Source organism: Bombus fervidus, chromosome 13 (genome assembly GCF_041682495.2).
Source record: "Bombus fervidus isolate BK054 chromosome 13, iyBomFerv1, whole genome shotgun sequence".
Classification (NCBI taxonomy): domain Eukaryota; kingdom Metazoa; phylum Arthropoda; class Insecta; order Hymenoptera; family Apidae; genus Bombus; species Bombus fervidus.
The window spans coordinates 1,435,593-1,458,775 of NC_091529.1; the positions used below are offsets into that span (position 1 = coordinate 1,435,593).

The window sequence follows — 23,183 nt, forward strand, 5'->3', positions numbered from 1 at the left end:
CTCGAAAAATTCTCTCATCGATCGGATCGCGTTTTTCTTATTATTTTTATTCACGTGTTCCATTTCTAAGAGAATATTTCTTCTATAGCCTCAACAAAATTTTCTGCCTCATTCTTTTTTGTATGCTTTCAAAGCAGACAATATCACGAAATTTCATTGAAATTGTCGCGTCTACGGAATCTGAATCGGTTCGTTATAATTTCGAAGAACACAACAGCCGTAGAATACTTGCTGCTGCAGTTGAGGGGAAAACGCAAGAACGTGTTTCGAAGGAAGGAAGGTTGTAACAATTCTATCAGTTCGCTAGAGAGAGGATCAATAGTCAGGATGGCGAGAGAAATTTCTGCCGTCGTATCGGTAGTTGGCAGAGACGTGCGATACAATTTAACCAAGAACGAACGAAGAACGAAGATACGTATCGCGTTAATTTTTGTCCACGGAGATAGCGCACGTGCTTGCTCTCTGATGCGCGATAAACACGAAAGGAGATTCGGAAGGTAAAGAACTTCCAAATCGAATTAAAATTTCCATTTGAAACGAGTATAGACGAAGACGAGCAAACAAGAAGTTGTCGTAGCGCGTCGACGACACTCGATAAAACGACGTCGTCGTTTCTTTTCTCATCTCGTAGAAAGGGAAACACGGGTGAAAAAGGAACGAAACTGTGATGCAACGCTCGAGAATAAGAGCTTCGGATACTCGTCGATCAATCGCTTCCTCTTTCATCCCCTCTAGAAATCCAAACTCGTTCTTTAATCCTAGCGTGAACAATCCGGGCACTCAATTTTTATATTTCTTTCCACGTCGCTCGTGATCCCTGTTCTTCGAATACTTTTACTTCGAAATTCATGCAGAATTGTTCGACATTAAAGTTATAGTTCGCTTAGAGCTAAATTTACCTATATGCCTTTAGTCCACCTACATGAATGTTGATCAATAAGGAAGAAGAACGACTGAAAGAAAGTTTAGAAAGTAGCGAGCTAAAATTCAGCCCTGCGTTGCTATTGTTCGGTTCTAGAAAACGAAAATTAGTTACGAATTTGGCTGTATTTACATTAAAGTACCCAGTTTTCAGCTAGTATTTTATATTTCGCGCGATAAAAGTGATCGATGGAAACCGAGCTCTTGAAATTAGCGCAGAGCATCCTAAAATCAAGTACGAACTATTATCCGAAAACGTCGTGCGTCAACTGTAACAGAATGATACATACTCCAGCGTTAAAGAAGAAAATCAAAACTGCTATATAGCATACGGAAATAAATTTAGAAGGTGCAAACAGAAAAAAAGAGAAGAAAAGAAGAGACACGTGTGCTATGTGGAAGCACGTTGATCCGAAACGCGATGGTAGCCGACTATGTCGCGGGTACACGGCACACGGCACAGCGAGGTTATTGACCAGGAAGATAGGTTCGTTGGGGGTGGCCTTCGAGGGGAGGTGTCGGCTGTGGCGGTGGGGGAGACGGTGGCTCGAGCCGGGGGTAGAAATGGAGTTTGCTGGCTGGTCTCTCAAGAGCAGCCACCGGAGGGTGGGAGTCGTGAACGGTTCGGGAGGGGAGTTTTGCAACAGATCTACAATACTGCGCTCGCTCGCAGTCCTTTTGCATGCCGGTTCGTTCACCACCGCAGCGTTTCCATGCACGTGGAACGTACGCTCCACGGCTTCTTGGAAGGTGGAACGCGATGAGGGAACGAGAACGTTTCACCCTGGAACACGAGGGATGAGACGACGCTGGCTGGTGGGTTTGACTCTAGAGAGTCAGATGAGACGGTTCTGCAGGTGGTTCTCAAATCTTCGTCAACTCGTCGATGAAGCTGTCGCGCACGCGGTGGATCGACCTCTCGCTTCTCTTCGTTTTTCTTCGATTCTCTGAGACTTGGAATTATATCGTACGAGAGAGAGAGAGAGAGAGAGAGAAAGTAGAGGCTGGGGTCGCATTGGAAGCGGCGATGCGAGCGAAGAACGTATTGAAACTCGATTTGGATCGTAAGAATCGATTCCGTTGAATGCCGCAGGAAATATCAACGTCGAGACACGCGGCTGGCGCGTTCGAAAGGCTGCTCGTTAATTCGCGGCGCGCGCCTACACGTGCTGCAGCTCGTTAAGACGATGCAACGACCGCGTAACGTATGCTCGTTAATTCGCGACAGAAGGAGCACGTTTCTCACGAGGAAGATACGGCTGCCAGACGATGCTCGCGAACTCAACCGATTGCAACAGAGAAGTGCCAGCTGAACGCAGAGTCGGACTTGAGACTCGTCGATTATGCGTGTGGTAGATGTTCTAGGAATTATCGATTGCTTTTTTAATCGGTTTCACTTAAAAAACAAAGCGAGGAACATTGCATATGAATGAAACGAGGAACATGAGTCGAGCATTTGATTTACGAGGTCTTAGGTAACTTGGTTTTGCATATTGTAAATTATCGTAGTTGATCTATTAAGAAACTAGTACAGTCCTTTGAAATTGCAATAAATCGGTTTCATTAGAAAGACTTCAACAATTTGATTTGAATAATTGAATAATCTTAAAGTAAAAATCTACATATTTCACTGCTTGTATTTCGATGACGTACAAGTAGACAACAACAACGGCACGGTCGACAGATCGAATCGATGATGTTGAGGATATAAGATTATCCTCAGTTTACGATACGAACAGTGTATCTGCTATTTTTGAGAAGTTGGAATTTCCAACATTGCAGGTTATAAAATTTACAACTCGGACCACGTCTACAGCTTAATTAGCATCCTATGCGCTTGAAGGGTCCGCTCAATAACAAACGACGCGTCATAAACTTCGACAAAAAATTCATTGATTAAACGAGAATTACTATAAATACATTTTCGCTTATCGATCTCTCGCGTTTAAAACGATTAGAATCTCGCTGCGCCAAGGTTTGTTTAAGGAATCGTTTAATTAATTAAGTCGTGCCGACGATATTTTCGATTAATTCAACAAAGTACCCGATCTTGCGGAATAAATAGCTACCACTCGTTCCTACCGATTCTTGAGTTTCTTTACATTTTCATCGCATTTGTCTCTCTTTCGCTCTCTCTCTCTCTCTCTCTCTCTCTCTCTCTTTCTCTTTCCCCCTCTCTTTCTCTCCCCCCCTCTCTCTATGCTTTTTTCTCTTCTCTCGTTCGGGCATACCAATTAATTGATTCCATCCACGGGATGCCAAACAGTAGACAGCAAACAATTCCACAACAGACACGATGTAGCTCCCATTTCTTGAACGATTTAATAGCAAACAATAGCTTTCAGACAAATACCGTCCGCGCAACGTCGTTTTAAGGGAACGTATTTATTTAACATTTATACTATACCAAAGAGTCGATAGAATAACACGATATCAGAAATCTCATAGTATAAATACAACATTAGACCATTGGCAGAACCGTTTTTCAAGCAAACGTTTCCATTTTAAATAAAAGTACGCGAGCGAGCAAGTAAATAGTAAAATGACTTTGACCATATCGCAACATTCCGAATAAATGATTGGAAGTTAGATAAAAATCGATGATTTATGCGATTTTATTTCTGATTTTCGTATAGTTTATTATTACTTGCGGCATTGGTAGAGCAGACAGACAGGATCTCTTTCGCTTCCTCCCTTGTTTTTGTTCCGGTTTACTGCAGTTACGCCTACGAAACTGTCGTGGGCCGAGAAGACGTGGGTTTGCACGCGCATTGTTCGATATCCTCGATTTATCAAGAGACAACAGAGGAAAGCGACGATTGTGTGATACCACCAACCTTGATTTTGCAGGAAGCAATTTTATAAGTTTCCTTTATATGTCCCTGTTCGCAGATAAAATCTCTGTTCTTGCGTCAAAATTGAGACATTTCTCATTTGATTGAGACGTTGAATATTAATCGTAATGATAATCCGATTTTCCATTTTGAATATTAATCGCAGTGAGACTGAGAGATTTAGAAGAAGCAAAGTTGATCGGTTTGGCTTTTAAGAGGTTTAATTGTTATTCGCGCATACGAGACCGAAAAGCTGCGCAATACTTGACTTCTTCGTGACCGAGTAACTACTATGAATACCGCCCTTAATCTGCTTTAGCATTACTCCTTTTTTGCATACCGTTGCTTTCTCTCTCTCTCTCTCTCTCTCTCTCTCCCTTTTTCTCTCTCTCTCTCCCTCTACTTCTTCTTCTTCTTCTTCTTCTCTTTATTCGCCACTATACATAAGGTGGCCGTTTTCAAGAGACATCAGCAGGCCCTCGTGCCTCTCTCGAGGCAGTCCTCTTAACCTTGAAGCAACAGGGTCATCCAGAGCCCTCCTAAGTTTTCCGCTTTTTTTTCCCCGCTTTTCTGTCGTTTCTCGATTTAATCCGCGTATCAATTAGTCAACGTCGGAGAAAAGCGTGGGAAACGAGCAAACCGATCTGCTCGTTGTCAACGAATTTTCAGTTTTCTATTTCGTCGATTAACGATTCACTCTGTTGATTTTAGTATTTAAACAACGATTAATTCAGAGACGAACGTAATAAATATTATTAGTGGTTTGTATTATATTATTTATTCTCGTATTATATTTTATTTATGGGATTTTCACGAGTAGATTTGTTATGATATTACGCGACACGTTTGATTAATCTGTGGACGAGCGTGTGCAAACTGTGCCGACTAGAATACTGGCAATTATTAAACGTCCCGATTATCTTCGCGTGTAAATATTAGCGAGAACGTTACATGCAAATCGGCAATCTAAAAGGGAAATAATGATAGTAACGCTAAAATTATAGACGATTAACGTATAAAACTTGCATCAAAGGAACTAGAAATTACCGATCAAAAGTTTGTAAATCAGTAGGTATTTCATGAAACAATCTTTTTATCGTTGAATAATTTCTAGTCAAAAATCGATGAAAATAAGCGAAATCGTTATCAATATCTGTGACGTTAATTTTGAATCGATAATAGAATCGCAAATTCCAAACTTAGCACAGCTACAATTAGAAAACTGATTACAAATTTTTCACTGGTTGTAAGAAACAAGCTCCGTGGCAGATCGGTAAAACTATGAAAAATAAAATTCCTATGCAAAATTGCGAAATAATCGTTTCAACTGCTCTGATAGTTCTAGCGTTAAATATCATAATCCTCGTGTCCCGATTAAACACGTGTCTAAATGAGCTGCTCGTTTAATGTAACACGACCGCGTAAAACCGTTTACACACGTGTACATACATATTATGGCCTTAAAAGAAGAAGTATATATGTATGCATCGCGTTTGAGTTGAAATTAGCGTGGGCTTGGATTTAAAAAGAGCCGACGAATAAACCGATTCCTCGATCGATAGCGTATGCACCCTCTTTCCTCATAGGTTAAATAATATAGGTTAGTTCGCAATGGGAGCTGGCGTTGCAATTAATCATAGCGATCGACTAGTTGCAGAATTGCGTTTATTTGTGTATAACTGTATAGTAACAGCAATCTAACGATATCACAAGCTATACGGGTTATAATCGCTGTCTGTAGATCGTGTATACGTAACATATACATATCTCACACATTTATATATGTATATAAATATCGCTTGTAGTTGAAATATTCATTTTGACCTGCGAGAGCCCTTACTGGTAATTTAGTGCGACGAGACTACTGATATATCTGGTAGTGCGGCAGATTTGTCATAGAAACTATATTTTGTCGCTTCTTTCTCTCTTTCTACATATATATATATATACACACGCACATATACATAAACTAGAGCGATTGTCCCTTTTATTTTTCGATTTCATTAATTCTCAGTGTCATATATCGAGTAGTGTTTTCTTAGTATCTATATATCTATATATCGATGTAATTACTATATTGTTACTATTACTTGTCGTTAGAATTTTATCATTCATTTCTATTTTTTCTAATATTGCTCTCCTCCAGAAAGAAAAGAAAAGGAAAAAAAAAAAGAAAAGAAGGAATGTTTCTTGTCTTATATAAATTTTGTAATTGTCGTGTCACCGATATAATCATAGACCACCATATGTCGTTGAGATCGCTAAGATCGAGTAACTCTTCCTGATCCCCTTGGTTAGTAGACATATTATAACATTAGTGTTGTACGAGCAGTCGAACGATCTTGCTGTGTCCACAAACGGTTCGAGAGATCGCGTAATAGTCAGAAACGAGTTTAAATGACGAAATACCCTTCTCTCGACCGAGTTTGTTCTCTTCCTAACCGTTTTGTCCAATCGTGTCTTCAGCCTCCCCTTGATATTTCTTTCCTTCCACAGTACCCACTTTTTGTTTTTCTTTTTTCTCGAGTCTCTATTCACACTGTCTTTCGCAACGAAAACAAGCATCGACGATTTTCGCAGGCTTTCCACGATTCTTCTCGAGGAAGAGGATCAGAGGAAAGAGGGGAAAATGAGTTAGAGAGACAGACAAAGGCACAGAGCAGCGACGGGCCGGGCTACACACGAGACCGAGCACGAGCCTTTTCACCCAAGAACCCCTGTTCCGTCTCTCTTTTTTTCAAGGATGCAGGTACGAATCCTGGTCGCCGGTCTTGGTGAACCGACGTTGGACCACCAAGCGCGAACACGAACGACGGACCAACGGTGACCGGGGCCCGATGCTGTATTGTCTCTCGTGAGTCCCTAATTACCGAAAACTCTCTGATCAATGATCAGGTAAAGAGAGAAAGGCAAACGGAAAGGGCTGCGGACCGTCGATAGCAGTACACCGTGTTGTTACTTGCTACACTTCTCTGTAGCGATGGGATCTCAAAACACCTCGTATCGCATCGCATCTGCATATGCGACGTTTGAAGAAACGTGGAACTTTGAACACGAATCGAAGCATACGATTTCTTGAATATCTCGATAAGTCTTGGAACTCTTGGACGTCTCGAATATGTTAGAATATCTTGATAGTTTGCAGAATTTTGGTAGTTTTTGCATTAGCTTGGTAAGTATTCGATGTTTTTCTGGTGTCTTCAATCGATACTTTTGTCCAAATAGTGCATCAACATGAGGTGTTGTCGAAGGTTTGAAACGTTCGACTTGTCATAAACATAATTATTTATGTTATTCGTCCTTATAATTTGCGCTACTCTAAAGCTACACTTAAGACCTTGAAAACTGAAGAAGATCGAGACTTCCAAGACCAGGAGTTGCAAATCTTCGAATCTTGTTCGAAATTCTTCGAATATTCGTAGTCTTGTAAAACGCCCATCGCTACTTCCTGCCGGCTTTGCTTTCTCGATTCGTTCGTTGCTTTGCCGTGCAGCAAAACTGAATTTTAGATTCTTGGTTAGAAAAGCCGCGCAGTTGCTCGATATGCGAACTTTTACTTAACAAAAACAGCGTACTACGTATGTACATAATATGAACGATACGGGACGATCGATTCTCTCGTGTACTCCCTTTTTCCTTTCTCTCTCTCTTTCTCTCTCTCTCTTACCCTTTCTGTACCTTCTCTTTCTCTTTCTCTCCTCCTTTGCACTCCTCTTTTACAATTTTTGCTCTCCATTGCTCGCACAATTCACCAGCAAGCTATCTCGCTTTCTTTCTTTCTCCATTATCGCGCACCCAAGTAGAATAATCGTTAAGCAAAGCAGTCCGAAGCGTGCGTTGAAATACAAGACGAGGAAAAGGTGATACCTCGTCCTGGACCGACCTAGATCGTTAGACACCGTTAGACGTATCCAACATCGAGACCAGCTGATAACTCGGGTCAACGCATCGTCTCTATTCACCTTTCACTTTGCGATAGATAGCGAACTTCTCTACCGCTTATTCGTACTACAGTCGACAGCTATTATCCGATTGTATCCGTAATAAACGAACGCGATCAATCACGATCGTTTAAGCTTCATTTTGTTTCTTTTATGGTAGACGTCCGTTCTATATAATACAGCTAAATCAATCCTTGTCGTTTTAGTTGGCACGCTGTTCGGCCGCGATTAGTAGATATAAAATCGTTGAAAACGAGAGAGCGTACAAGTGGAGTGCAGAGTAAGAAACTCGATCAGTTATCGTGACGCGAATAGAGGAAGCAGAACAAGAAGGTCGATCAAGACGAGTATTAATCGGTTGATCGACCAGTTTTGGCAACCGATTTAAACCGCTAGAACCGGTTGTTTATCAGCAAATCTATTAGATGCTGGTCAACGTTAGAGATGATTGGCGCCACTCTAATTTCTCTCAATTACGGCCAGAGGTGTGTGGTTACGGACAGAAAAGATTCAGTCGAATCTGTTTCGACGAAACTCGTTACGGTACTAAATTGTACACGCCAACTTTACACACTCGAGTTAAGAATACTAATTGTTGTCCGTTTGTTTCTTCTTTGCTTTCTTTCTTAAGAATATATGTATATTTTTAAGATAATCGTTAATTTTCTATATTTTCGAAGCTAATTTAAAAGCTATCTATGGTGACGATTGCTGGGCGAAGCTGCGCTAAGAGTTTCCTCTCGGAAGGAACGAAAGGTTTCAAGTGAATTTGAAAAGTAGGAAAAACACAGGGGTTGGACGATCGTGAGTGAATATTGGGTAGGGAGATGGTCGCGATAGCGCGTGTTCCATGGTCGAGAAAAGTGCTGGTTGAAGATGAGTGATTGAGCAGAACCTCTGTACACGTCACGCCGCATCGCGCCGGAAATGAATTCTTTTCGATCTTACGAAAGATGCCGAACGAAATCCTGCATGCGAAGTAGCCTTGATACGACACAGACGATTTTTTGTACGATAAGTGAGTTTCGTGATTAACGAAGTTTCTCGAACGCATGGAAGAGGAGTCTGTTATAAATGGTACGTATGTATGTTACGACTCATGTAACGCGTAATGGCGCAAATGCGATTCTCTTGTCGAGGGCAGCGTCTAATCAGACAGTTCCTCGATACACTCCGTTTATGGACGATGAGAGAATCAATTATCTGGATTAGTAATTACTTATCTGGAAATTGATAGAAATTGCTTTTAATACTTTTGCTGTATCGAAAATGACCATTGCGTGAATCGCGTTCTTTTTATACGCTGAGAATTTGGTTTTATAATTGTAGAAAACTATCGAGGGATATATTACCAACTAAATTCTCTTTGTAAAAGAGAAGATCATCGTTAAAAGCTTGTAATTGATTTATTATGGTAGCTTTAGCGAAAGATTCGAAATAATATGCTTGAAGAAGAAGATAGAAAAAGACAGGATTAATAAATTAGTGTCCGTGTTGATGATTTTGGAATAGAACACCATAGAGAAATATTTTCAATGGCAATATTTAAATACGTACGTAGAGAATGCGTACGTAGTTCCGTTTTGAACGAGTTGTGGTAGAAACGAGAACTACGTTTCAAACGTTTGCTTACTCGGTAAATCGAAATAGGAGAGACGTCGGTAATGCAATACGTTTTGAGCATTGTAGAAATCACCTTTACCGACTACCAATAAGGTTTCTGCTGTTTTTCTATTCTACCTTTCGCTACGATATAGCGGCCTGCAAGGTATGTACGTCAGAATCAATCACTGTTATTCATTCTAATTCTTAATTCTCTTTTTTACGTGAATATTTTTGTATACGTAAATAGATTATCTCTTGTTCTACATTCTTCTTTCCTTTCTTTTATCTTCTCACATGTTCAATATTTGATAATTCTTTTTGCACGTACTCGAACGATATATACCTATTTGAATCTATAATTGCAAGGACATTATCCGAAGCGAATGTTCTCTCTTCCAGAGGCCAATAAGTATTTTTAATATCGCATTCCCGTTTGAAACACTTCGTTATCATTTTTCGAGCGTCGTTTCTGTAATTTCATTCTACGTAACATAGGCTAATTAATATTTACGAATTCCAGTATGATCAGTTTCCGCGATCACGAGTTTTTACGTTCCGGCGAGCTTATTTCGGTCGATGATGGAGGAAAAAGGATTGGTATAGCATTTTTCGCGATATGATACCGTAGTAAGGTGATTAATTAAATACAAACAGGACCACGCCCGCTTCAAACAAACGAGAAAACGCGATAGCCCGATTGCACGAAACGGCGACCTTCTAGATTACGCGTTCTTTAACAACGAGTCACACGTTCTGCGTCCTTTTCCTGCGATACTTTACTACTACCGGAATATTCTACTCCAATCGCGACGAAAGCTTTTTCATAATTGGACTGGTTGGGTGCGGATTAATGGCCATCAAGTAACAATCCAATTTTACACACAACTTTACATAAATCCACCGGGTAACACGCAGGTTACGTAAAAGATGAGGAAAAAGAAGAAACGATACGTTCTTGAAACGGATATCGATCTATCTTGAATTTTAACATTTCAAGAAAATCTCTACTAAAAGAAAAAAGACATTAAAATTACGGAAAGAAACAGTTATAACGTAAACCTCGTTATAACGTATGAAGATGGAGGATTAATTGCATCGACGAATGACGAGAGACATGGGAGAAAAAGAATGATCGGAGGAAGCGTGATTTCCAGCTTTTCTTTCCTTCCTCGCGATAGTTGGAGCACGTTGGAAGCACACGGAGTTTCCAGCACGACGAACGGAAACTCGCGCTCTGTGTAGAGCTGCTCGTTAGTACGCGAAACCGATGGAGTTGATGGGCTGTTCGGGTAACAAGGCTGGCCTAGATCGAGGAGCCAGCCAGCGATGCCGCGAAGCAGCTTCGACTCGCCTTTCGAACACGCAAACTACTTTCCTCCCGTTTCAACTCGTTCGCGATGTCGTTACCGATATACGTAGACGTTTGACAAGATTCGAAAAGGAACCTGCGATTGAACTGATCAACAGGGACAGGCGAATAGAAGACCATTAGGAAGATTAAAAAGAAAAGGGTAGGATTAGGTGAAAGAGAAAATTGTCGAAATCGTGAGGACAGAAATCGTGTTTGATGGGGGTGTTTAACGGTGAGACGATCAGATGATCGTTGGGATGTGGGTTGAAGGAAAGAGTAGGTGTTCTCTGATTGCTCGTTTCGCTTCATCCATCCCCGTGACCTCAAGACGAGATTGCCACGATCGTTCTTCTAATATCTCCACGAAAAGAACGATTTTCTCGCGCTTCGCTATTTCACTTATTTCCAAAATGCCAGGATTCTCGATTCGTAATTCTTTGCGAATGAATTCTCCTTTTTTTTTTTCAGCGATAGCGCAGAGTATAATCAGCTAAAAATTAACGCAAACTGTAATTTTAAAAGTACGATAAGCGTGCGCTCTCATTTTAATGGAATACTATCGCGCAGAGTTGAAAAGAAGCGGAGTAGGACGAATGCAAATTCATTTCTTATCCTAATGGATTGAACTCGCCTCAATCTCATACGCAATTTTCATTGTAGAGTATTATTGGTCGAAGCGGACTCACATCTACTAATTGCGCCCATTTCAAGCGTACAATGTGGATTCTTATCCATCAATGAAATATTCAAGTATGCCAAAACATAAAATATCCAAACTAAAGTAGCTGTATATTAAACGAGTGGAGCGAAATCAGATTCCATTTCCTTGCTTATGTTCACGAGCGTTGCAGGTTGCTGATCAGTTACTTCCATGCCATCTCGCTATTCTTCTCTTTTTTTTCCACATAGTGCGTATGTAAATCCTGATAGATTTCGGCGCTCACAGAAAAATTCTAACCTGGAAGTCTCCTACGGACGTACGTAACTTTCGAACGTAAAATCTATTTATTAATTGATCTCGAAAGGGTTAAGCAGCAGCTAATTTGACGCTAAAACCAAAGAGAACGAACTGAAAATATCCGTTCTGAAGCGGATGTATCGCGTTGTTTTTCCGCTTCGGAGTTGCGCGAACGCGTCCTTATATACAGAAGGGCCTGTGTGATGCAGAAGAAGCCCCGTTGATGGCAGTGCTTGTGGTTTAGGAGGTTTGACGTAGGAGGGTACGATGTTTTCCATAGCCCGTCTGTCGAGGGCACCCCCTGCGGATTAAATGGAACCTAACCCTGCACGTATTGATCCAATAATATGGGTGCTGGATACACAAACCGAGGGAGAAAACTCTGGGAGGAATATCGCGAGGGCCAGTTGGCGGAAGACTGGAAGAAAAAAAAGAAAAAGAAAACAATAGTACCGTTCGATCGACCGAATTAGGCGAGTAATGCTCGTCGCAACACTCCTACGACTTTTCTACATTTATACGTTAGACAGCGAAGATGTAAGGGAAAATTGAGAATATTTTTTCTTGTTCCTCGCGATTATAGTTGGTCGAAAAAGTTATCAATATGTTTTATCTGAAATTAGGAAACAGCGGGGAGGGAGATCTAAAAGAATTCTATCAGAGAAGGAAAATTTGAAATAGACTTAATCACAGCCGAGGGTCGGTTAGTTATCAGTACTGTTACGTTTTATTCTTATTTTTTATATATCGCGTTTAGTTTATCTTATCCTGGGGATACGTTGCCGCTTCGTTTCTAAAAGATATCTGTTATTCTAGTCCACAACGATAGTCCAATAGCTACGAAGTAAAGTAAGATCGAGAAACGAGAAACTACACTTTAAGAACCGAGTGTAAAGTACTCGGGTGGGCGAATACTTTTCCGATCAACCGCAATTATCTCTATCCGTGCAGTCACAAATACAAAGTGTAGAGGGATAGACGTTTATCTATGAACGTTTACCTATATGTTCCAGGCATCTGCGATTTATAATGCATAGAGTGTGACTATAATCGTGTACGGTCGTCTAGTCGTACACCTGACCCGATAGATCACGTACACAAGCACGTTCAGGCGAACGTACGTGTGTACGTACTTACGTACGCAACACGCGTACGAAAGAAGAGCGGCGAGGGTTAGGTCCTAATCGACGTATCCCCCTTGAGAAGCTCTCGCTACGAAGACTTTAAAGCCAAGTTATTTCCATCCGGTCTCACCGTGCCACCGACGACACCCGATGACGACGTGTTTCGTGTTAATTGCGTACCTTAATTAAAATTAATATCGTCCAAATTAAAATTAATTGAGCCGCTCTCTCGGTCGTCCTTTAAAAGAGGGAAAAAGAAAGAAGGAGAAGAGAAGTAGCGGTAAATTGAAACGAACCGAGTGTAGGGGTTGTTTCGTGACGCGTGACATTTAATCCTTTCGATCACGGCACATTGCAATTATTTTAATGGACGTTTATGCGTGTAACTTGCAAATGAGTCACCCTCTTGTTGTCGCTGGCCGATCGTTCCGACCAACTTTTCTTCTTCCTTATGTCCGATCCTTGATAATCGCTCTTTCGAGGATAATATTTCGTAGAATCGAACCGGGGAAAATTATCGTCGAACGTTTGACCGTTATTGGCGCGAATCGAGACGTTAGATAAGTCAGAGAAGTTGTTCTGGGTCAGGAAATCGAAGCATCGAGGTAGATTCGTGATTGAAACAACTTTGTTTCGATTTATTGAACATTCACCCCCATTACTATTATTCGTACATACTCTAGTACATTCGTGAATTTTTCAAGAACCGACTACAACATTGAATTCGTCTCGACGAGGCTAGTTTCTGCGTGGCAAGATCGTTCTTGCCAGCGATAGTTGTAAAACATATAATACAATCTACGTGTGCAGTTCTATGATACGCAAAAGGCAGTGATACTTAACATATAGAGTTACGGTAATGTGTTATAACTGCATATAGGTCATTTGCAACGCGCAATACATGCAAATTGCGCGTTGTATGTTGCCACGGGATTCTGCTTCGCTCGCCTTTCTCCTACGGATATTTTGTTTCTCGAAACGCGTCACGAGCCATCGTAAAGCTTAAGGGAACACGCGTATACTTCAATTCTAACAAAATCGATCAAAATGTTGTCTCGCGCCGGTACGTGTAAACACACATAAAGAGCGAGAAAGAGAGAGAGAGAGAGAGAGAGAGAGAGAAATATGTGCGGACGAGCGCGTGCGCACGTGTGTAAATAGATACGTGTATCCATGTACATAATATCAAGCGGAGTATACAACGAGTATCTAGAGCGAAGACGAAACAGTTTTTCGGCTAAAGCTATACTCTGTCTCCGTCATTTATATACATATATATATATATATTACATATATATATACGTATACATATACGCGTAAAAATATTAAATATATAATACATAGATCTCTAAGACGGATTGTATCTAATCTATAACAATGTCTACACAACAACGACATCTGCGCGTAACGGTGCGTACTCTAGGCTCTACACATCTATGGGGGTTTCTCTTGTCTAAGGTGTCTCTCACAGGGATGAACATGGCGGAGCGTATTCGGTTTTTCCAATGTTCTTCTTGCTGCTCCCGCTGATTGTCATAGACGTGTATGTGTGTGTCGACGCTTCTATATCTCGTTGGTAGGTTTCTCGTACGATTCTTGAAAAAGATATCAGAACGTACACAATGTTCGAACAACCGGCTAAACACAGACGCGTTCTTCGACGACAACAACGACGACGACGACGACAACGACGACGATGACGGCGACGACGACGATAGCTGCCGTAACGAACAGGGATAACCTGCAGCTTTCGTTTCCCCTTTTCCGTGTCCGCTCCCTCCACTACGTTTTCCTCACGATCAAACGTGTCGCCGCCTAGCGGCTGTGCCCTCTACCAACCGACAGGAAGGTTAAATGACAGCCCACCCCATTCACCCGGCATACTACCACACCATCACCGTCACCACCAGCACTAGTAACCACCATAGGTTCTACCATCTCCACGTGCATCTACGAGACCAGAGCACGACCACCAATACTGTCACCACCACCATCACCACCAACACCACAACCACCACCGCATCACCACCACCACTACCACCGCCACCGCCACCTCCATCACCGGTGAAATCCAACTCCGACCCAACGACTACCTTCGCAAGCCTCCTCCTCTCTCTTTCGAATCGCAAACGCGCCGCGCCCGTTAATTCAACGGCTAATCAATTCTTACCGCGATTTCTGCATGCCCTAACCTACGCTCGGCCTCTTTTCCATTTTCCACAGCCCCTTCTTTTGTCTCTCTCCTTTCTTTGCTGGAGTCTTGAAACGTCCGAGAAGATTCGTTTTTTCGAATCGATTAAATTTTGCAGAATCGAACAAGATTACGTTGAAATTACCACAAAGCGGTGGTTGCAAGGGGCAGCCGAAGTGCAGAGTTACTAATAGGATGCGACGTAGGGAACCCCGTATCATCCAGCCGATAGAGTAAAACGAGACGGTGAATGATGTAACGAGCGTCGCGTGCCATCGATAATTACAGAGACGCATATTCCTGTCTAGGTGGAAGATTCCCGCCCTTTTCTCCTTTTAACAACTACTCCCCCTATCGTAGTTTTGTACTTAAACGACGTTGTCGATGTACCGTGTGTACAGTGACTACCAGCAAAACTCTGAAACGACGAAATCGATTCGATCCAGCCGGACCAGAAATTTCCAGCGAACATTTACGTTTCGTGATCGCGGCCTGAGACTCGTCAACGAAAAACAACAACGAGCCTCGTGAATAGCTTCGAAGATCTGCCGATTCGATGAGTTCACCAGATTGTGCCATAGCTCGTTGTTTACAACGTCTGATGAATCGGTGGCGGAATCGTATTGCGCGTGATGAAGAGAAAAGCAATGGCAATTACTCGAGTTTAGGCAAGACTAGGGTCGAACGTGAGTTATGAGCATATCCGTGTACGTCATTTGGACACCGATCGAACGTCGCCGCTAGTAGAAACTCTGATCGAAACTGGGGAAACCAAGCAACCTAGAGGGGAGTCGATTAGAGGAAGAGAGGGAGGGGCGAGTGGAGGGAAAGAGAAGGCGTACGATCGACCTAAACCCGACGTTAACCTTTTCATCGACCTCGTTCGAGTTCTTCACTACCCCGTCGTGGCGCCGCTTTAATTCGGTACACTGCGTCCAGGATGGAAACAAGCCTTATTCATTATTCAATAAACGACCGCAGATATTTCGGGGTTGAAACCACGGAAGATACTATGTGTGGGCTACTCTATCCCGGAACTAGGCCAAGTGGACGATCTCGTCAACTGTTCGATCGCGATAATGCGTCGACCATTCTGTTACGAGAACGGATGCGTGTAACCACTTTGTTACGTATCCGCGAGAATGGAAAGCATTGCCTTTATTTATTGACATGTGGCGTGGTCGAAACGAATCCATCGGTTCGATTCGATCGTTCGAAGAAATATACTTTTCACGAAATCCTTTAGATTCCGAGAACCACCCTTACGGGGATAGAAAAATGGAATCCATCGAAGAAAATAAGTCGGGGCCACGGATGATCGCTGGTTCGCGAAGAAAACACACCTGAAACGTTCCAACATCGCCATCTTGCCAATTCAGACATCACGATACGATTCCATTCAGAATCCATTCCACGGTCCACCGGTGCCAATGATTTTAACGTTTTGGGAAATGGACAATTCTGACGACTTTCTTGTTCGTGGAAAGGGAACGAGCGATTATATCGAATGGAAGCTTCGTCGGTTTTTTTCTTTTCTTTTTTCTTTTCCCTTTTTTTTTTTTTCTTTTTTTGTAGTCGAACTTAAGCGAAGGATTCCTTTTTCGTTCGTTCTCACTTCTTCCCATGAACCGAGAAGAAAGTCGTTCGATCAACCATCGTAGCCGCACCTTCCGGAAGCTGCCTTATCGACCGGAAACGCCGTGATATCCACGCTGGCAAGAATTAAGAGACACCTTGGCAGAGCCTTCGTCCGTTACGGTCACCTGTCGAGGGACGCGGAATTACTACTCTAATCTTTCACGAAGATAACGCTCGAGATTCGAAAGATGGAAGTTCACGAAATTTACGGAGCTTCTTCCGCCTCTTCTTCTTGCTTCGTGTTCCCTGTCCTCCGATACCTGCAAATATCCCATGAACTCTATCGTTCTTATTTGTTCCGCTTCTCCACCTTTGCAAATCTATCACGAAACACAAAGAGACCGCCAACACTTTTGTTAGAGTTCCTTCCACTTTGGAATCCAGAGAACACTGGAAAGAATGAGACTGCGTTCGACGATGGCCACGAGACGAGGACAATGTCCCATCACACCAGTAACTCTTTAAAGGCGTACTGCTGTGACAAGACAATATCCCCGGCGAGTGGTTGAGCGGTTCGAATCCTTCCGGCCGGCAAGATCCTACTTTCTTCGACATCCTCGAGGTCCGCGATTTGATCGGGATTTGGCGCGGTTCGCTTTTCGCGATGCAACCCGCGAGCGTCCGAGCGTCTTTGATATATTTCGCACGTCAGATCGATAGCGAAGAAATGATTCGCGCGAAGATCGTTGATCGTTCTCGCGATACATGACGGCGATGGTAGAGGCAGGAACGGAAGATGCCGAGGCGAGGGTGGCGACTGGTGGTGTTATGCTTTGGTGTCGTTTCGCCGATGGCGGCGTCGATTCGACTCTTGCGAAGGCGGTATCGCTCGGTCGAGCGTCCCGACGGCACTGCGTCGCTCGTTGGCGACGGCGCCTCCGCACCCTGTCCCTCCCCCACCCGAGGGAACTTCTCCTCCAGCTTCGTAGCCCCACCAACAACGGTAAAGCACCCTCTCCTCGCCGGTTCGAGCCCCTTGGCGGGCCACCGAGGGTGGAAGGGTGAAAGGGTGGCTAGTGCGCGCCTGTCTAACCGCGCATATTCCGCGTGCGACCGAGTACGGGCTCGAGGGAGACTCGGAGAGAACAAGAGGGAGAAAGAGAGAGAAGTGCGCGGCCAGCCTGAACAAGGGCGGCAGAGAATGGGAGGAAAGTAACCCTCGATGTTGCCGAGGGCCATCAGGGGGATGACGACTACGCGCAGCCATAGCCTGCTGCTTACCGATACTGGAAATACTGAAACCGTTCTCGCGTATCCAGCAGCTTGACTCTCTCCGTCTCCCCTGGCCCGTTATCCTCGCTTCCTGTTACACCTCGCGTTTCGGCCTGTCGCAAAACGATCGGGGTCATGACTGGAACGCGCCAACACCGCGCTTCGACCACCAGTTGTGCCAGGACGTCGACTAGAAATGTTTAATCGTTGAGGAATTCCCTCGTGTCTAACGTAAACGCGTTGAGATAGATGGAGAAGAGGTCACCGGTTACGATCGATTTTCCAATCTTTGAATACTTGCTTGGAATCGGACACGCGACCGAAAGAATCGCGAATATATGGAGGAATGGAACAACGAAACTTGGTAAAGTTTGCGAGAGTTTCTTGTATTGGAATCGAAGGGAGGAGCGTCTTCGAAGGTTCCTTCGGTCGCGAACAATGAAGTTGAATGACAACGGAAATAGTTGCACGTAGAGACTCGAGCTTCACCGGGATACGTAACGTAAATCGCATTGTATGCGAAAAATGGGCCGAAATAATTACACGATGTTATAATAGGACGATGTATTGTTCGAATCTCACGTAACGCAGTTTCAACCAGTTATGTTCCTGTCTGCCTGTTAGATCTAAATTTAGGCGTCTTTCTTAGACGAACGAGTTCGATCGGTTGGATGGCTGGAAGTCTGATTTCGTGATTGACCTTTCTTCCCGCTCTCTTCCGCCAATTGCGAAGATTACGCTCGAAAGAAGCTCGAAGGAATCTAACGTATCGAAAAGAAAGCGAATCGATGGAAGAACGTATCTTGAGAAATTTCAGTAGAGTAGAAGAAAGGAATCGTCTAGTTCGATGAAGGACGTGGATTCGGACGCGATGAGAATGAAATGACCGGAAGAAGGCGCGGAAGAAAAAGCCGGCTAATGCGGAATGGCACGTGAGAGAGACGAGTTTACGCGAAAATTAGGCGGCGAACGAGAAAAAGCAGCGTCGCATCTCTCGATAGACGTACCGCAGGGGTGGAACATTGTGAAAGGGAGAGAGAAGTACGAAGGGGCGTATTGATCCACCAGCTGCGCGTTCTCTCACCCTCCACCCCCGCTCTCTATCCATCCTAGCGTCCCCCCTGGCCGACTCCCTCACCCCGAATGGCTCGCCCCGTTTCACTTTGCTCTTTCCCTCCCCTCTTTCTCTCGTTTCGCTCTTTCTCTTTCTACTCTGTTCGTCCACAGCGACGGGAACGATCCGCTCACGACCGTCATCGACCGACAAACCTTTCGTTCGTATACTCCTCGCAGCTTCCTTCCAGTTTAACCAACGGTCAACTTGACTCATTTTATTCTTGCTTGCCAAGAGAATCTCCACGATTCGCGACTCATTCCCGAATCGACAAATCTTAAATCCGAAAATATCTAAAAATATATGAAAATTTTACTCTTCGAATTGCCCTGACGATTCTCCTCTAGAGAACTATAACAGGTTACATTTATTTCTGCTATCCTCCGGTCCGCCAGAGATACGGCAACCGCGAATCCAAATGGATTCAAGATAATTGATAAATTATTTGGATACGCGCTGAATCGAAGCCACCGCTAGTCGCCGTTCTTCCTGCCCCTATTCCTTTCGCCCCTTGTCCGCTATCTCTCTTGCACCTCGCAACCGTTACGAAGCTTATCTCCTTTTCTCGCGGACCCTCCTCTCCTTTTGCCCCTGTTAGACTGTGGGTGCACGTACACGCACACACCAAATCCCTTCTTCTCTTTCTTCCCTAGCGCGATCCTCGGAACCTTTCCACCCCCGGGAGCTTCCACTGTAGACCGCGCTGCGCCGCAACCATGCCGCTCCCTCTACTATTTCAACCCCTCGCTACGCTCTGTCCACGTTCCTCGCGGTGATAGAACTGAATCGGAGTAACGTGCGGCTCTTTTACGCCTCCCCCAACTTCCCTCGCAATCCACCTGCGCTCTCTCCTTCTCTCCGACGAATGTTGAGCAGCGGGTCTCGACGAATCATGCCGGGAAAGGCAACGTACATCTCCACGACTTCGCTATAACCGCTGGAAAGTACGTCTCTGGATCTTTCTACTGGCTCGGGTCTCGCTCAGTCGGGATCGTCGATTAGACGATCGATCGAATTTCTTCGGACTCCAGGGGTTTAACGCTCGCGCGGCGCTCTGTTGCCATTCAGACGCGTTACCCGTGCCATCTTGTACGGTTACTCGGTACTTTAGGGTTATGTTTCCAGAAGCTTGAATGGACCGATGGAATAGAGGAACTTGTATGGTAATTGGGCAGTTTCTCCAGGTTTCTTAAGGTTTGGTGAGAACGAGTAAAAGGGGAAAAAGAGACGACCAAAGGGGTGATAAGAGGCGACTGAATGCAGGAATTTGTACGATAATCCTCGGAATTTCTTTAATTTTGAGATGTGCTAAAAATGAGAGAGGACAGATGGTAATAGTTGATGATTGATAGTTCGTTACGTGACAACGATGGATGAGTACTACCATTCTTGCGATTGTTGGTGTTATTGTAGCGTTCGTAGGGAGACAGGCAACGAATCATTGGCGATTGAGAATAATAGCGAGAGGAAGGGCGAAAATAAAATAGCGTTACGCGTAGCGCATTCCTATCGGCTTGATCGAATCTTTCGAGTGGAAGAAGAAAGAAACATGATAGCTAAAATGTTTTTCCTTCAGAGGAATTTGTTGGATAACGTTGTAGAACGTTTTCTTGGATACAATTCTCTAATGTAAATCGTGCATCGATCGAAGATCGCGGCGCTTACCTTGAGAATCCGAGGATTTCGTAGGTCGAAAAATCCTGGAGGAGACGTTATCTCGAAACGACGATTTCCCGGCGGAATCCTACGTGTAAAGAATTTCGATTATTAGATCCAGAGTTGATTGTAATCGTTGGATTGCTAACAAGAACCCTTCAGCGTACGATGTACGTATATCCGATCTGATTGTGCTAAACTTACTGAACATCGATCGTGGTGACAAATAGTCTGTGACAGCACAGGATAGGCAAGCCAATGATCGCGAAAGTTTTCAGTAGTAGTAACGGGATTACCTGAAACGAAAAGAGAAAATGCGTCACCGGAGTTTCTCTTGAAATTCGATAAAAGCAAATATCTTTGGAATCTATTAATTTTGGAACTACCGGTTCGTAATAATTTTCCTAATAGTTCGATAGATTCACGACGGTGGATTTTTCAGAATTTGAATAATTTTGCTCTTATACTATTTCTGTACGTACTTTTAATTTTAATTTTTATGGTGCAAAATTTATGCAGTTGTAATGTTAGATGGATTCGTCGATCTTACCGACCGCTCAACTGCTTTCCACAATGATTTAAACGAAACGATGATGAGATTTAGTCTTTTTCTTTAACGATGACTAATTTTAAACGAAAATTTCGCGGGCGACACCAGCTCGTCTCACGGAAAGCGCGAGCGGGCAGAAAAGTAGCAGGAGAGGTCGATTCGGAACATTTCGACGCGTTTCAAGTACATATGTATACGTAGAATGTAAGGGACAAGCTACGCTTAATACCGTGCGACGCGTAAACACGTGCGCGAAGAAGAAACGAGGGCCCAGCCGGTGGTTTGCGAGTCGGACAATAAACTGCCGCTGGGAAACCGTTGCGAAGAAAAGGTTTCTTTTTTCCACGCAACTCGCCTTACATCAGTAATTAAAATGTAACCTGCTGTTAATTACGTAATGACGTCGAGTTCCAGGTTTGGCCTTCTCGGTTCCCTTTTCACGCTATTCTAGTCTGATTTAATCGTTCGCAATGTCAAACGAAATTTACAAAGATTTATCCGAATGTAAGTTTGTATGAAAGAACGAGATTAGTCGGAGAGAGTGTTGAGAATCGAAGCTTTCGGGTGTATCACTGTACGCTGTTTCGAAAATGTCTTCTTTTATATGCTCAAGATTGATGAACTAATAAACTTTTGTTGGATAGAACTTATCGCGACAAATATATAATAGTTAAAGTAATATTAAAGATATTTGTGCTTTCTTCCCTAATGACTAAGTACGTACGAGAAATTTCAAGTCCCTTGCTGTACAATTACCTAGTAATTTTGTATGTTAAACGTCATCTAAAAATGACGACTCTTACACCTTGAAAACTCGATTTCCGAAAATTCTGTTTTACCAAGTAACGAAAATCCGAAACCTCCGACTAAGATTAATCTCATGCCTCTTTCTCTTCTAATTTTTCTCCTTCTTTGTCTCCCTATCTTCCTTCATATTTTATATTTCTTCCGACGATAGAAATATCAACGAATAAAAGTCAAATGCAATGTCTAATCGATGACGAATATGTGTGTTTCAGCGCCGGCATGGAGGCGGCGAACGGTGCGATCGAACACGATTTTCACAATGCCCTGGTGCCTATAAACGGTAGCCATTCCGGCAGCTCCGGTAGGAGTACACCGAATGGCGGCGACCCGGCACCTGGCAAACTCTTCGTCGGTGGCTTGTCTTGGCAGACCAGCAGCGAGAAGCTTAGGGAATACTTTGGCATGTTCGGTACCGTCACCGATGTCCTGATCATGAAGGATCCGGTTACACAGGTCGGTTTACTCGATGGAAGCTCTCCGTCGGCTTGTCCATCTCGGTCGCTGGCCCGAAATTTTCGTCGAGCTTCCACAATCAAAATCGTGATAATCGAATTTTGCCGAAATTATCAGATATTTCCTGAAAACATCTCGCGTTTGAAAGATACCGAGGAAACGTAGAAAAGATGAAGAAGCTCGCGAACGGGCCATCGACGCGTTCAAATTCTTGTCCATTTCCTCCTCGATAGGTCAAACCGTTCGCATCGAAGGAAAAAGATTCGGGATCGGTAATGGGAAGGGGGTAAAAAGAAAAAAAAAGAGAAAGAGAAAGAAAAAAAAGATGAAAACGCAATTCGCCTCGAGGAGATTCGATGCACCAGTTTCTTCCTTCCACTTTTGCACGAGACTTCACACAGTAGATCGTAGAGAGAAAGTTGTACTAATCGGTGTAACTAATTGCTGAGACAGTGTAAAGGATGTAGAAGCGTATTTTGGTATTTTACTGTATTAAAACATGTATTTAAAACTTGTAAAAGGTGGAAAAGAGGCAGAGGCTCGTTTCTAAAAGATACGTTCGCACGGGATTCGAGAGAAATCACGAACGAGGACTGTGGGCATAGATTATACATATATTACTCGTATTCGGTAGCGATGCAATTAACGACCGTAACTTCAGTTGATTCTTATCATATTTATTCGAAGTCCTTGTCTCACGTAATCCTAGAATGTTTGTCTTACATTGGCTTGGACAGTCTTGCATGTAAACGGTAGTTTGGTAGTAATTAGTTAACTGTACATAAAAGGAGATTTTATGGTACCTCTTTTACAATACAGAGTACGATA

General features: G+C 43.3%; 2 protein-coding genes across 9 annotated transcripts in view; one reads left to right on the forward strand and one right to left on the reverse strand.

Annotated features, from left to right (window-relative positions):
- Positions 1-23,183, forward strand: part of Msi (RNA-binding protein musashi) — a 120,970-nt gene that overhangs the window by 95,349 nt on the left and 2,438 nt on the right. For 6 of the 8 annotated variants that reach the window (XM_072015261.1, XM_072015260.1, XM_072015262.1 and 3 more), the window contains one exon: positions 22,115-22,355. In XM_072015261.1, coding sequence (XP_071871362.1) covers positions 22,115-22,355 — 241 coding nt within the window. Of the gene's footprint in view, positions 1-6,335; positions 6,610-22,114; positions 22,356-23,183 lie in introns of all 8 variants that reach the window. The other 2 variants (XM_072015267.1, XM_072015268.1) reach the window with 1 other exon arrangement.
- Positions 1-23,183, reverse strand: part of LOC139993502 (uncharacterized) — a 56,014-nt gene that overhangs the window by 7,188 nt on the left and 25,643 nt on the right. Inside the window, exons 2-3 of the mRNA XM_072015284.1 lie at positions 20,750-20,841; positions 20,555-20,633 (exon numbers count right to left, since the gene is read on the reverse strand). Coding sequence (XP_071871385.1) covers positions 20,555-20,633; positions 20,750-20,841 — 171 coding nt within the window. The remainder of the gene's footprint in view (positions 1-20,554; positions 20,634-20,749; positions 20,842-23,183) is intronic.